Source organism: Heterocephalus glaber, unplaced genomic scaffold (assembly GCF_053883595.1).
Source record: "Heterocephalus glaber isolate CG9 unplaced genomic scaffold, H.glaber_assembly_v1.0 deba00001532, whole genome shotgun sequence".
NCBI lineage: Eukaryota > Metazoa > Chordata > Mammalia > Rodentia > Bathyergidae > Heterocephalus > Heterocephalus glaber.
The window spans coordinates 23,279,283-23,295,293 of NW_028258330.1; the positions used below are offsets into that span (position 1 = coordinate 23,279,283).

At 41.7% G+C, this 16,011-nt stretch overlaps 1 protein-coding gene across 5 annotated transcripts in view; it reads left to right on the forward strand.

Moving 5' to 3' along the window:
- Positions 1-12,792, forward strand: part of Tpx2 (TPX2 microtubule nucleation factor) — a 69,951-nt gene extending 57,159 nt beyond the window's left edge. For 3 of the 5 annotated variants that reach the window (XM_004840597.4, XM_021254916.2, XM_021254917.2), the window contains 4 exons: positions 191-337; positions 2,599-2,710; positions 3,434-3,621; positions 5,892-12,792. In XM_004840597.4, the coding sequence (XP_004840654.1) occupies positions 191-337; positions 2,599-2,710; positions 3,434-3,621; positions 5,892-6,002 (558 nt within the window). In that variant the 3' untranslated portion in view covers positions 6,003-12,792. The remainder of the gene's footprint in view (positions 1-190; positions 338-2,598; positions 2,711-3,433; positions 3,622-5,891) is intronic. The other 2 variants (XM_004840598.4, XM_087188808.1) reach the window with 1 other exon arrangement.
- The last annotated feature ends 3,219 nt before the right edge of the window (positions 12,793-16,011 follow it).

Below are 16,011 nucleotides of genomic sequence, written 5' to 3' on the forward strand. Positions count from 1 at the left end.
GGCCATATTGGGAGGAAAACCGAGGTTTCCTTTGGGGCCTGTTACTCCTTTCTATTGGACCATACTGTTTTGAAAACTGGTCATCCCTATTTGTTCACGTTCACTCACATATTCTGGAGCAACTATTGATTTCTGGCTAGAGAAATATTTCTGTTAAGTCACATGTTTTTGTTTTGTTTGTTTTTATTAGGTACCCAAGTTTAAGGCACTTCCCTTGCCTCATTTTGATAGCATTAATCTGCCAGAGAAGAAGGTCAAGAATGTGACCCAGACTGAGCCATTTGCATTGGAGACTGACAAAAGAGGTGCTAGGAAGGCTGAGACATGGAAGCACCAGGTGGGAAGATGGGGGAGCACCCAAATGTTGGTGGTGGTTGGTTGGTTGACCGGCAGACCCATGGCACTGAAATCATGAGAGATGAAATACTCAGTTGTTTCAGTAGACCCCATCTAAATCAGGGCTCAGCACTTTCTTTGGGAAAACACTGGAAAGTAAATATTTTAGGGTTTATAGGTTACGTGTGGCCTCTGGCTCTGTCACATTCTTTGTCTGTGTTTTCTTCCCTTTGAAAATGTAAAAACCATTCTTGGCTCAAGGGCTGGACAAAAAACAGTTTACAAGCTGAGTTTGGCCTGCAAGCTGAAGTTTGCTGACCCTCTCTTTATGTGACCAATCGGGAAATGTAAGAGCTATGGCTTTATGTGTCATTCTGTATAAGATCTCATCCATTCCAACTGTTAGACTTATTAATTAAATACTGTATTTACTCTTTTCTGTTGGTGTTATGGAGAGTAACAGGATGGGGGAATAGGTTCTCAATAAAATATGCTGTTTTCTCAGCATGGTATGGAATATACTTGTTCTTTATAGATACCAGGTAATTACAAACAATTAATTGGAGCCAGGCATAGTAGCTCACACCTATAATTCCAGCACTTTGGGAGGCTGAGGCAGGAAGATTTTAAGTTTGAGCTCAACCTGGGCTACTCAGCAACTTTCTCAGGGGAAAAAAAAGTTCTGGGGATATAGTTCAGTGCAAAGGCCCTGGGTTCAATCCCCAGTACCACACAAATAAAAACATACAAAGCCAATTAATTGGTTATTGGCTGGTTTAGTTGGGATCTAATTCTGTCCAGCTGGAAAATTATCTTCAGATTCCTAAGTCTGTCAGTATTTTTATGTCATCACTTATTCTGGACTCTCCAAAAGCTCTGAGCTAATCCTTATTTATAATACTCATTCTGTCTTAGTTACTTCCCCATTACCGGGACAGAATACCCAACACCCACAACTTTTCAAGAAGGAGAGGTTTATTTTGGCTGACAGTTTCAGTGGATTTAGTCTGTGGCCAGCAAGCTCCAAGGCAAAAATGGCAGGGTGGAATGGCACAGTGGAGAAAAGTTGCTCACATCATATGCTGGCCAGGAGGCAGAGAGAGGGTGACAGATTTCTTATAAATTTGAATTCCAGTTGAATTGTTTAAATCAAGATCCAGATAAGGCCCACATCGTGCATTTGTTTGATAAATCTCCAAGATTCTTTCACTCAGTGGGCTCCTCTCTTTGTATTTTATTTGTTGAATGAACTGGATTGTGTAGGTTTTTCAGTCTGGGTTTTGTTGATTGTCTTCCCATGGTGGTGTTTAATAAGTTTGTCTACCTTCCATATTTCCTACAAATGAGTAGTCAGATCTAGAAGTTTGATTAAATTTTAGTTTTTGTACTTCTTGTTTGTTTTTTGGGGGTTGGGAAGAGTATAGGTGATACTACATGGTCAGGGTCCTTAATCATATCTATCTCAGGGCCAGGGATTTAGCTCAGTGGTTCTGCTGCCTGCCTTGCAAGCACAAGGACTCGAGTTCGATCCCTGGTACCAAAAAAAAAAAAAAAAAAAGAGAGAGAGAGATAGTTTTTTTTTTTTTTTGGTATCAGGGATCGAACTCGGGATCTTGTGCTTGCAAGGCAGGCGGCAGAACCACTGAGCTTGATCCCGGGTCACCTTAATCATATCTACAGGCCTATAATATATAGTTGTTTATTTCTGCAATGGTTAAGATAGGCCTTAAAGGTATCTTATCTTAGCTGAGTGTGGTGGCACATACCTATAATCTCAGCACTTAGGAAACTGAGGCAGAAGGATTGTGAGATCAAGGCCATTTTAGGCTATGGAACAGTTCATATTTGGCCTGGACTATATAAGACAAAACAGAAAAACAGTTATGTTATAGAGATGCTGATGCAAGAGGACACAAGTTTAAGCTGGGCAATTTTGAGACCCTGTCTCAAAATTTAAAAAAATTTAAAATAATTTTTAAAAGGGCTGGGGAAGTGTAGCTCAGTGCAGAGGTCCTTGGTTCAATTCCCTGTACCTGGGGAGTATCTATGTGTTTGTGGTGGTAGGGTAGCTTAAAGATAGTTTCTAATTCTTATCTGTGGGTTCAGACATTATTGGGTGTGGGGGATTAACTAGCATTTATAATAAATCATCTGCTATTTTTATTTACAATGCAGTTCAGAAGTATTAGAATTTGAGTTAATTGCAGTGGTAGTGATGAGAAGTTGTGAACTTGCCTATCTGACAGACCTTTTTCCTAATAGCTGGAGGAAGAACTGAAACAGCAGAAAGAAGCAACTTGTTTCAAGGCTCGTCCAAACACTGTCATCTTCCAGGAGCCCTTTGTTCCCAAGAAAGAGAAAAAATCAGTTGCTGGTAGTATTCTCTGTACTACTGTGGGATTTGGGGCAGAATTGTCAGACTTTCTAGGGAATGCTCGTACTCAGTTGTATCAGGACAGTGTGGTAGAAGCCAGAAGTGTTTGATTTTAGAGGATGGTAGCTTTTCTTTCCCCTAGACCTCGGTTACTGTTGAGTTAGCAAATGTGTTGTGTCCAGATTGATATAACATGAGCCTTAGCATAATCAGCTGGCTCTTCAACAACAGTTACAGGCTTCCCTCACCTGAAGAGTAGTGAGTAGATAAGAGGGAGAGCTGGGAGGTCTTTTTGGAATTGGCCCCAAAGCAAGCCTTAGACACAAATCATTTGATTCCTTAGGCACTGGACACTGTGTTAAAGGTTGGGATTCTACATCTATCTTAAAGTCACTGCAGTTTTGAGCAAGCTACTTTGCTTGCTTTTCTTCCATTTATATTAAATGTTTTCCAGGGGCCCTTCAACTGTTAGAATTCTGTGACTCCACCTCTCTTTTTTTGGTATCGGGAATCAAACTCGGGACCTTGTGCTTGTGAGGCAGGCGGTGGAACCACTGAGCTAAATCCCTGGTCCTCCACTTTTTTTCTAATGGGGTTTCCCTAGAGCTCAGCCTTTTATTGCCTTCCATGTCTCTGTTACTTAGCTCAGTCTGGGGTTGGGGGGTGCTGGGTTTATGCAGTTTCTGCTTGTGCACTAGTGTTTTTTTCTTTTTCTGTACTCAGAGGACCTTTCTGGTTCTCTAGTTCAGGAACCTTTTCAGTTGGCCACTGAGAAGAGAGCCAAGGAGCGACAGGAGCTGGAAAGGAGAATAGCTGAGGCGGAAGCCCAGAAAGCCCAGCAGCTGGAGGAGGCCAGAGAGCAGGAGGAAGAACAGAAGAAGGAGGAGCTGGCCAGGCTACGGAAAGAACTGGTAACTGGGCCACACAAGCACTGACTAACCCAGGGTTATCTCTCTTTTGTTTTCTCTCACCTTGTCTCATTCTAGTCAGGATCTATAGTAGCTTTCAAGACAACCTCAAAGGCAAGTGGGTGAAAGACATCATTCCAGCTGAGGTTAGGATGAGGTTAAGATGGTCATGACACAGAAGATGTATACGTGGTAATCTGAGGATAAACCATAATTTTGGCTCTTGAGGAACCAACCTGTCAGTTATGCAACACAACACGAGTTGTTCAAAATATACATTTGTCCTTGATAGTGAATTTAGACAATTTTTTCCAGAGATCATCATCTGGTATCCACATGCATAGTGATACATTTCCTAGGACTCTTGGTTATTTATTTATGTATATTATTTTCTTCCAAGATTAAGAAGCAATGCGTTGCTCTGGGCGTGGTGACTCACACCAGTAATCCTAGCACTTGGGAGGCTGAGGCAGGAGGATCACCATGTGTTCGAGGCCAGCCTGGGCTACATAGTGACCAATGTGTTTTACAATTAGACAAGAATATAGGGTATAGGAAAGGGTATGGGAATTGTGAAGCATCTGTACTTTTTTTCCCCTCGTCATACTTGGCTTCCAACTCCATGGAGTTATAGTGCATGTTGGTCTTAGTGATCTTCATGCTAACATTAGTATAATTACATAAGTATTAGTTATCTGAAAAGAAATCATTATCCACATTAAGCAACCCTTTGTTGGGAGGACACCAAGTTGTGTTATATACATTTAATAAAGAAGTAGATGATTTTAGATGAAACTTCATATAACTAGTAAAAGGATGTCTACAGAAATATATAAGTTGAGTTTTTGTCTAAAAGTGCTAAAATAGGGCCTGAGTGTGTCACTCAGGGGTAGAGCACTTGACTGCCATCTTTGAGGGCCTATGTTCAGCACCACCAGAAAACAAAAGCGCTTAGGCTGGTTGCTGAAACAGCTGTTGGCTTAGGTGACTGTGCCCACAGGCAGGCTTTTAGGACAAACTACTGGAGAGATCAGTCTCTCAGGAACATCAGGCTAGCAACTGCTGATTGAATGAGAAAACAATACACTCCCCACTTAAGATACACTCATACATAAAACTAGCCTCAACTTATCTAGTTTTTCTTCAATACTTGGTACCTGCCTCTTGTATTTGTCCTCATTATAGAACTGTTGCTTACAGCAGTTCTTAATATAGGCCACTGACAATATTCTGTAGCGCAATAATCTATGCTAGTTATCTCTCTACTAATCTAGCTTGATTCAAGATTGATCTTAGACCATCCAAAAGGATAGATGGGACCAAGTCTTCTCCGACAATCCCTCCTGTGTGTTGTTTTACTTTTTGTCTTTTGTTTTGGTCCATGATTTTGTAAAACAAAATATTAAAGGTGTGGTGGTGTATGCTACAATCTCAGCTATTCAGGAGGCTGAGCCAGGAGGATTGCAAGCTTGAGGACAGTCCAGGCAACTTAGACACCCCCTTAAAATAAAAAAGGGGCCTAGGGATGTAGTGTGAAGACCTTGAGTTCAATCCTCAATACCATATACACACAAAGAGATAGAGGGGCCAGGGATTTAGCTCAGTGGCACCTCGCCTGCCTTGGAAGCACAAGGTCCTGAGTTCAATCCCCACTACCAAAAAAAAGAGAGAGATAGAGAGTCAGTAAGCTTAAGATTGTACTGTGGGTAATTCTCAACTCATAACTCTGTACAATTGAATACAGCCTCATTATACCTTAGTACAGTGGTGGTGAACTTATGGCACGTGTGCCACAACAGGCTGTTTGTTATCATGGAAAGCACTAAAGGTTCGCCATCACTCCCCAAGTAAATCACACTGGAGATGAGTTTGGCATCTTTAGTGAGGAACCCAACAAACAACTAATAGAAAGCTGTTGGTCTCCAAAAGCTTATGTACTTTCCCATTTTACTCTTATCTCTCCACTTTCCCTTTAAATTCATGACTGAGATCTGTAAAACTACACAACCATTTTCTCTAAAAGAAAAAAAGCCAGGTGTGATGGCACACACCTATAATCCCAGCACTCTGGGAGGCTGAGGCAAGAGATTCGTGACTTCCAGTTCAGCCTAGACAGTAAGAGACCCTATTTCAAAATTTTTTTTAAAAAAAATTTTGTTTTTAAAGGCTGGTGCTTGAGGGTCCCTGGGTTCAATACTGCAATAAAACAAAACTACTATGGATAGTTCTCTTACATCCCTCTCAGTGATAACTTTATTTTCCTTGCTTTGCAGGTGCACAAGGCAAATCCAATACGCAAGTACCAGGCTGTGGAGATAAAGTCAAGCAACCAGCCTCTGACTGTCCCTGTCTCTCCTAAGTTCTCCACTCGATTCCACTGCTGAATTAAGCTGTGCGCTCCAGATACTGCCTGGCAGCAGGAGCTGCTCATTACGTCACACCAGGCATGGATAGAACTCTTTTCTCCAGACTCACCAACCCATGCCTAACAGCATACCTAAAACTGTGGGGCCAGTTCTGTGGAGAAGTGTTTTCATACATTTTAAGGCTAAAATGAGACTCAACTAACTCATGTATGCCTTGATGAGACTTCTAGTGGTTTCCTTTAGACATCAGTTTACCCTTAATTAGAATTTCAAGTCTCTGTGTCAGCACAGTGCAATTTCTTTTTCCCTTTATCCCTTCCCTTTATATATATATATATATATTTTAATCAGAAAATAAAGATAGTTAAATCTTGAGGTAGGATGTAAGTCATGGTTTAAATGAGGAACAGTCAGTATATCAGATTCTTTCCTCTTCTCTGTACAAAATGAGTTTATAATTAAGAGCCTTATGCCATGAGAGTGGAGAACCTCAACCACTGTGCCAGTGAAGAAGACCACATGGCCTCCTGCAGACACACAGCAGCCACTTGGCAAGCTTCTAGCAGAGCTGCTGTTAAGGCCCATTCCCGCCTTGGTGCTGAGTACATTTTAGGACCGGGCCAGGAATAAATGTATTTTGTCTTTCCCCTCCCTGGTTTTGTTACTTGGTGTTTTAAAATTTAAGCTCTTTTTGAGGTCACATCATATTGGGAAAGTGAGTGATTTGAAATGTGGCTCCAGGATCTTTCCAAAACTCAGGCTCTATCCTTAAAGGAAAGTGCTTTGTAACTTTTTTCTATCCATGGCAGAATATTACTCCATATTTTGTTAACTCGCTTCCAGTAACCACCTAATCATGTGTTATACCTTCACATAGATTGTGCCTTCTTCCCTAGATGAGTTTTTTTCTCATCCTTATAAGATTCAGCTCAAGTAAAATATATTTTAGAATTCTTTCCTTAACCATCTGACCTAAGATAAGGATGGTCACTTCCTTTGTGCCTTCCAAGTGTTTCTTGTATGAAATATCTCTAGAGCAATTGTCTCCTATCTGAGTTGCTTATAGTTCTTCACAAAATAATAGAGATATGTCAGTTTCTTGAAGACAAGAATTATTGTAGTCCTCTGTATTTCTTGTGATTGGCACATAATTGGCTTAGGTCTATGTTAAGTAATACATTTTCTTTTGACTTTCCATTATTTTTGAGTATCTACTCTGTCATTCGTCTACTTCTGTGCCAAGAGATACAAAAGCAGCCGTGTTCTGTACAGACTGGTCCTAAGCACCATATATGATATGAGACCTAATGCTTTATCCATGCACTGAGCATTTATGGATTTTCTGTTATATACAAGCCACTGTAGATCCAGCAACAGGTGACAGCAAGGTAGTGCTTCTCAGTATGACTTATAGATTGCTCCCTCCTAGAGGCCATGGATCACCACAAAATGATGTTCTTTATTTCCCAGAGATAGGTAGCATATGGTTTTATAATCATTTATTTAGTTCATTTAATAAACATTTATGGTGCTAAATATAAACGTACACACCACCCTCTTTGGGTACTGTTCCAGTCTCTGGGTATACAGCACTGAGAAAAAAGGACTGTACCTTTGATGGACCTTATTATGTTTTAGTGGGAGGGAGAGACAGTAACATGGAAGTGTTCTTCTGTCTGATGAGAGATCTTACCATACCTGCTGTGCAGATAGTCTAGGGTGGAAGAGGAGCATGTGAGATTGGGAAGGCAGTGCTGCCAGTAGCTTGGTAGGGTGGTTGCAGTGGAGGTGGTAAGAGATGGTTGACTTCTGAGTGAATTTGACCTTGTAATTGATAAGACTTGCTAAGGGATTGGACCTGGAGAGAGAGGGGAGTTACGAAGGCCATACAGCTGTCAGCCTCAGACAGACATAGTCCTCCATCGCTTGTACAAAGATGAACCCAGTTCTTGGATTCTTGGTTGTATTTTTCTGGACATGTATTGCTTTGGTTTTTCCACCCCTACTAATCTCTTGGTTTCTTCTCTGGATCTGTCCTGTGTAGCTTTTCTCTCTACTTGTGTCACAATTCTCCTCTACCAGTTCCCTAATTCATGTGTTTCCATCTGACATCACTTTTTCATGTATCTTGTATGTTTTTGTTTTTGATTGTTGGGACAATAAATCTAGCCCTCTGAGTACTTTTAGTAAGTATTACTGTATTAAGAATTATGGACTTGGAATTACATGGTTTCATTAGAGGTGCCTACTATCCAGATGTTTTTAGGAATAAAAGCAGAATTTCTGAAGAAAAAAGAGAATTACAGACTTAGAAATCTTCCATCACATTGGCCCCATTCTGGATTGTCCCCTGCCCCGCCCCCATATCAGAATGGTAATATGTGGCAGTGTTTTAGAGAAGTTATAAGATGTGATTAAAAATAGGTAAATACTTAAATTTTAAGAAATTATTATAGCAAAAGGGCCGCGGATTTAGCTCAGTGGCACCTCACCTGCCTTGCAAGCGCAAGGTCCTGGGTTTGATCCTCAGTACCAAAAAAAAAAAAAAATTATTACCGCAAAAGACACATTGCCGTGACTCTCCCTTGCTTTGAACACACTTATCCCATTGTTGTTGCTACTTTTGAAGCAGCTCTGGAAGTACTCTTGTGTCATGACTGCCTTGATAACCTGAATTGATTCAAAATGTTGGCCTTTCATGGTCATTTTTACTTCAGGGAAGAGTATGAAGTTGCATGGTACATGATCCGATGAATAAGGTGAATGAGGACACACATGTTTTATTTGACAGAAATTGCTGTACTAGAAGTGATAGGTTACATGGAGCATTGTCATGTTGGAGGATGAAACCATTTACCCAAACTCAGGTCATTTTCACCACATACAATTTTTTTTTACCACATACTATTTTTTTAATCCTCTAATAAGTTCTTATAATATTCAGAGTTCACTGTAGTGTTTCCAGGAACAAACTCAGCTCACACATTTCCATCAGGGTCAAAAAGCACATTACCTTGATGTTAGAGATTATTGATATACTTTTTTCACATGAAGAAAACGGGGTGATTTCCATTGACAACCGTGAACCTTGGTCTCAGGATCATAACCAGACCTATTTCTTCTCCCTTATGACATTTCTTAAAAAGTTGGACTCTGAAGCTACATGATCATGCAACTGCAATGAAACTGATACAATTTCATGTTAATTTGGTGGTATTTTGTTTTTGTTTTTTTGGTTGTTTTGAGAAGAGGTCTCACTATATAGTTCAGGGTGACCTTGAACTCATTGTATAGCTCAGGCTGGCCTCAGCCTCCCAAGTGCCAGGACTACAGGCGTGCATCACCATGGCCAGTTAATGTGAATGTGTTGTTCTTAATCCATAATTTATGGTGTAGTTTAAAAACACACTTCTCAACTGTAGCTCACAACTGACTGCACCAAACAAGTTCAAACTTGTCACATGCTCTTACTAAGATTTGACTTGCCACTTCATGTATTGAAGATCCCTGCCTTTCCATTGGATGGCACTTAGCAGGCAGCATTCACCCATATTTTTTGATCACCTTATACATTACTTCAGAACAAATAGTTTAAAACTGAGTATCTGTTTCTCCTCAACACAATATCGTGTCCAGTATTGAGTCCTCTTGCTGGGTGCCCTCACTGTTACCTATCTTTTTCTTCCAGAAACTCAAACACTAATTTTAGAGAGAAATTCATTTTTTTTTTTTTGTCCCTCCCAGCCAAGTTCTAGAAAGAACTTCATCTTTCCATACTCAGAGGTTACTCAGGAATTTTTCTAAATAAATGAAACATCCCGAGATAAGAATTTACCAAGTTCTACTATAGAAATCTGGCTGCCATACTTTGCTTGGCAATTTTGCAAAGTTCCTAATATGCATGCACATGTAGGTTGTTGGAATTCCCACAGTTTCTGGGAAGGGTGGTTTTCAGAAGGGTTTTGACTTGGTTGTGGTTTTTCATTGCTCATACTTTGTACTAATTCACGTAAGTTCACTTTCACTCTTTGGTTGATCACTTTTTTCCTTGTATAATGTCTTGGTCTTTTGTTTGGTTTTTCAAAACAGTCTTGCTATGTAGTTGAGGCTGGTTTTTTGGGGGGGCAGGGTTGAGTACGGGGGATCCAACTTGGGATCTTGCACCTGTGAGGCAGTCGGTTGGAACCACTAAGCTAAATCCCTGGCCCTAAGGCTGGTTTTGAACTCACTATGTAGCCCAGGCTGGCCTTGAACTTTCAGAGATCCTCCTGCCTTATCCTCCCTAGTGCTAGGATTACAAGCATGCACCACCATACCCTGCTCCTCATGTAATATCTTGGCTGCTATTTTGCTTGCTGTTTTATTCCTTACCAGTTCTTTTCTGAGGAGTTTGGTCCCTGGAAAGTCAAGCAGACTGGTGGACAGACTGCAGTAGTGGTTGCTCCAGCATCTAACAGAAATGAGACCTGGACACACATAAACACAAGATAGAATGCAACTCAGTAATCAGAGACAGTGCTGTAGGAGTTCAGGGATTCTTGTTGGAAGTGAGGTTATAATTCATAAAGATGACTTTTCTTTTTTTAAAAGTAAAAATTCTAAAAGTGTTCACAGTTGGTTATTTGTCTAGGTTTTGAGGGTCTTGCTTATGGCTGGAGTGTCTGGTTGAACCTGTATGTCCTGTGTTGACATTGCTTCTTTTGTGGTTCCCTTAAAAAAGGCCATCTCCTGGAAGCTGATTTGCTGGGGAAGTTCTTCAATGCTGAGAGAAGCAGTTAAAAAAGTTGTGAGCTGGGCTGCTATTTCTGCATAAGCAGACTGAGTTTCAGATTAGTGGTTTGGATCCAGGTAGGCACTGGTCAGCATTCTGAATCCTGAGCTGCCTTCTGCCTTACAGCGTGCTGGGATGTTCAGTTAGAGAACATATAAAGTTTCCTGGAGACAGGACAAGCCCAGGCCTATGGAAAGAGCAGGAAGGTTAAAACTTTGAGGAGTGACAAAGGCGTAACCAGGCAGCTGAATGTTTGCTCCAATGCCAGGAATTCCAGAACAATATGTTATCCAGCTAAAGCCAATGTAGTTGCTACAGAAGGGAAACCTGGGGACAAAAGCATACTTCCCTCTTGTTTTCTGTATCTTCTTGCATATTTACTCTTTCCTAGTGCTATGGGAACAGTTGCTGACATTGCAAATGTCCAATGATTTTTGTTGTTCTCTGTCTTGTAGGAGAATAAAAGGCTAGGCTCAGGCCAAAGCACGTTTCTTATGTGCTGAAGATATCAGCTTCCTGGAAGGCCTTCACCAGTGCTGATATTGCAACTTGCAGAAATCATAGTTGGAGGGTTAGGGGTAACTGGCTAAAAGAAATATTAGGTTTTGGTAGGAAAGAATGATTGTTTACCAGACTAAGCTTGACCTGAAGATGTCAGTTGCCCTTTTCCCTTTAAAAAAGGTTTTTATTGGACAGAGGAAATAAAAGCCTGGCCTGTCTGGTCTGCAGAGACCCAGCTAGTTATGGAACAGGCAGTGTGTGAATGTGCTGAGAATCAACCAAGTGCCGTGGCCTAACTTATTTTGGCAGTGGTAGTATTCTTGGACTCTCAGGAGCAAGGATGAGAGAAGTAGATTATGGTGGATCAGGATACTAGTCTATGGTAGCTCCCTTGTAATGTGGAAAAGTAGTTTGGGGCCACATTGTTGAAACTTGCTTGGTGCCAGAGATGAGGCATCTTCAGCCCCATGCTGACCTTTTCCCATCATGGGCATACACACTGCATTACACAGATAATCTTGTATTTTTTTAAAAACTAAATTTTATTTTATCCCATTCCTCCCCTCATTGTGTTTGTTCTTTTAAGGTAAAATTTGTGTCCTTTTTTAATATATGAAGTGTGATTGAAAAATATGGTGAATGTTTAAATTTTAAAAAAATTATTGTATTACTAATTGTATTAATCCTCCTTCGAATACTCATTTCAATACACTTACCCCTCATTCTTGCTGCTTTCTGAAGCAGTTCTAAAATTGCTTTTTTGTTATTGCTGTTATTGCTGCCTTGATATTCTGAATGAATTAAAAACTTCTGCCTTTCATTGTCATTTTGACATTGAGAAAGAAATAGAAGTTGCAAAAAAAAAAGAAATAGAAGTTGCATGTGCCAATCTAGTGAACACGGTGGATGAGGGCACATTGTAATGTTTTTTACGCGCTTCCTATCCGTTGGATGACACTGGGTACCAGCATTCACCATATCTTTATTACACCTCCTAAAGACACAGTGCCTCGGGCCAGGGATTTAGCTCAGTGGTTCCGTCGCTTGCCTTGCAAGCACAAGGACCCGAGTTCGATTCCCGGTACCAAAAATAATAAAAAAGACACAAAAAAGGACTTCAGAAGTGCTTCAGAAGGTGGCAAGAACAATGGGATAAGTGTGTTACAAGTGAGGGGAATTAATAGGAATGTGTCTTTTACTGTAATACATTTTTAAACATTTACTGTATATTTTGATCACACTTTGTTTTTTCAGTGTATATTCTTTTGGTACACTGCTTTCATTTAGCATCATGTGTTTTTCCTGTATTATTGCATACTTGTAAGTACCAGTTGTACAAGCATACTGTTTCATTGTTCTAAGCTCGCTTCTTCCCAGTGAAAATGCTTGTTTTGCATAGGATTGTTCCAGACTCTATTTATAGGACAGAATTGCCTGCATCTGCTTCCCTCTAATGTGTCATGTCTGTATCTAAACTCTGTGCTTTAACCATTTACCAGTCTATCTATGTAATTAAAATATAAGCTCAGAAGGAAACACAGGTCTGTCCCCAAGCATAATTCATAACATTGTGGCACCCACACTTGCAGGATGGAAAGGCTCTATGGCTGGTATGATGTCAGTATTACTGGCACTTATACCCAGTGGAAAACATTATTGACATTTAGCAAAGTCTTTTTGGAGATAATTTTAGTTACATTATTTTAAAGTCTTGCAACTTTATATTTTCTGTTAAATTTACACAACAGATTTGTTGTCTCTAAGCCTTCAGATTAGATTTAAAAGGAGGAAAGGAAGCCCTTGGTGTTACTACTGGAGTTGGGTCTTTTGGGAAGAGCAGAGGATGGGGATTATGGTCTCATTTTGTTCTCTGACAAGCTGGGTGATGTTTAACAAGTTATTCCACTTCCCTGTGCCTCAGTTTCCACATCTGTCAAACAGGATTGAGCAAGAACAGTTAATAAGGCTCCTTTTTATCTTAAATATTTTCAGATGTTTTCCTAAGGAGTTTGTTTAAACCCCCCCAGCTGTACTTTCACACTTATATTTCTTCCATAGCCAACCACTCAGTCACTTCAGTAGGGCACTGCTAGTGAGTCCCCTGCTTTTCCACACGAACGTCAGTGAAGTATATTGGAAACCAGTGCACTGCTTGTTGAAGACTTTCCAAGGGTTGTTCTGGAAGCGGATATCTAGTGCAGATCACTCCAGGGGGCTAATCCCTGAATAATGTTGTCCTCTGACACATATTTTCTGCTGTTTGTCTTGACTGTGGAATTGCTTAAGACTACACAGACTATCCAATGAATTCTTACAGATGACCCTAAAGTTGGACCCTCCCCATCCAAGATGTGATTCGCGCCCCCCCCCCCGCACCCAACACGTTACTTTTTCTTTTAAGTGGTTCTTCTATTATAGGCAGTTTAAGGATGTCACGGTAAAACTGACACTTCGCTTTGTCCCTTTTCTGTTTCTCTTCATTGCAGTTTTTTTTTTTTTCATTGCATTCATGGCCAAGAAGAACTAAACTGCTTTTGGATAATTTGCATAAAATTCAAGAGGAACAATTATTTAGTGGAATAAAGCCTAGATTGGTAATTGGAAGAGCTGCTTCTGGCTCTGGCCTTGAACCATTTGAGTTCTCTGGGCCTCAGTCTCCTCATTTTAGAAGTTAGAATGGTATTTTGGGGGAGGACCCTTATATCTCAGTAGAGGAGAGTTTCTCGTGCTGTAACAAGACCCTAAAGTGCTGTAGGTAGCAGTGGTTACTGTTACCCCTGTTGGCTGGTGTGACATAGTGTGACCGTGCTTGAGTCACATATTCAATTTTTTTTTTTTGAGACAGGGTCTCGATGTGCAGTTAAGGCTGGCCTTGAACTCACTGTGTAGCCCAGGGTGGCCTCGAAACTCAGCAGTCCTCCTGCCTCAGCCTCCCAAGTGCTGGGATCACAGGCATGCGCCACCACACCTGGCACATATTCAGTATTAACAGTGGATATGTGTCACCAGTGCTTGCCAGAAGCCCCCACTGTTTCTCACAGCTAGCCATCTGACAGGACACAGTCACAACTGGTAGTTACCAGCTACAGGGAGACTGCTGGTGAGGAGGTTCATGGGAGTTTATACAAGCCAGAGAAGCAAGGGATGGATTTGATTTGAGCTTGTAGAGATCTCATTCCCACTGGCTGAAGTCTACACTGCAGGCTTACTGAACTTAGGATGACCTCCTTTTGGGGGCTTCATTATTTGCAGCCCTGTGACGTGTTTCAACAAGCCCTCTAAGAGACCACAATCCTTGCCCAAGTGCAGGGACCACTCCATCAGGAGAGGGACCTGTAAATCCCAACTCAGGCTCCCATGGACCCAGGAGCCAACAGCTCTCTTTTGTGACCCTCAGTGCCCAGGGCAGTTAGGAGCCTAACCTGAGGGTGAGAGCACCTTCCTACCTGCTACAGCTCCCTGGGGAGGCATCTTTGTGCAGTCTGTTCCTATTGCTGAGTCTGTTGAGTAGGTATTTATCTCAGCCAAGGCTGCCCAAGAGGGAAGAATGTTTTTCCATATATCCTTCCAACAAGATATGTGACAGGAGGAAACTGAGGCTAGGCATTACTTACCCAAGGTCACCCAGGTAGAAGTGATAGGCTCAGGATTTGGACCCAGGTCTGTCTGTTCCCAGGTGTCCTACCACCCCAGCTTGCATCCCTGAGCAGAGACAGCTCTGGGGGATGGGCATCCTTAGGAGTTCCGGGAAGGACAATGCCAGGATCTTTCTGTGTGAGCTGGAGCCCTTGCTGGCAGAACCTCCAGCCCAGCCTCCTAGAGGCTGCTGGGCAACTCCTCACTCCACTTTCACCTGCCGTCTGCGCAGCAGGCATCTCCCGAGACTGCCGGATGCTTAGGTTCCTGTCAGGGATGTGGCACTGCCAGTCAATTAAGCCACATGCCTCAGCAGGCCAGAATGATGGCCAAGGTGCCAAGCAGACTCCAGCCAAGAGGAGTTTCCCCAGCCTCCTCCTCATCTTTTATTGGGATGCCCTTCACCACCCAGGCAGGGCCCTCTCCTAGCAGCCCCTCACCTTGCCATTCATCCCCTGCTTCTTATGGTAACCCAGTTTAGCAAGCAGACTTAGACTTTAAAAATAGCACAATGGCAGGCAGGGAAGCTGACCCTGTGCAAGAGGACAGAACATGCATTCTCAGTTTCTTGAGCCATTTCCTGGATTATATGATAGGAATGACTTCTAGTGCAGATAAAATCAAATTACTCTTAATCCAGGGTCCCTGCTCTGCTCTCAGTCTTGCTTGTACTTCTGGATGTGTGTGTCTTTTTGTCCCTGCTGCCTCTGTTGCACATGACAGTGCTTCCAAGTCTGTTCCTGGGATGTTTCCTGTTCTTGGAACAGCTGCACCATCCTGGGATACCCTTCTGCTACTTGATCCTATAGGGAGGTGTCCAGTGGCCGTGGCAATGTTCAGATGACCTTGTTCCTCTGACGTCATTAGGTAGCTATTTTTAGCTTTGCTGTTTATGCTGCAGAAGTTGGGCTGGGATGGGTGAGAAGGAGGGACTAGTCTTGGATTCCCCTTGTCCCAGAGCCCTACCAAAGTACAAGCATTTATTCTTCAATATTTACAGAGCACCTACTGAATGTCAGGCCTTAGGGCAATAAAGTTGACACAGTCTAAATATTCTTTCAATTTTTTAAAGGTGCTAGGAATCGAACTCATGGCCTCACACATGCTAAGCAAACATTC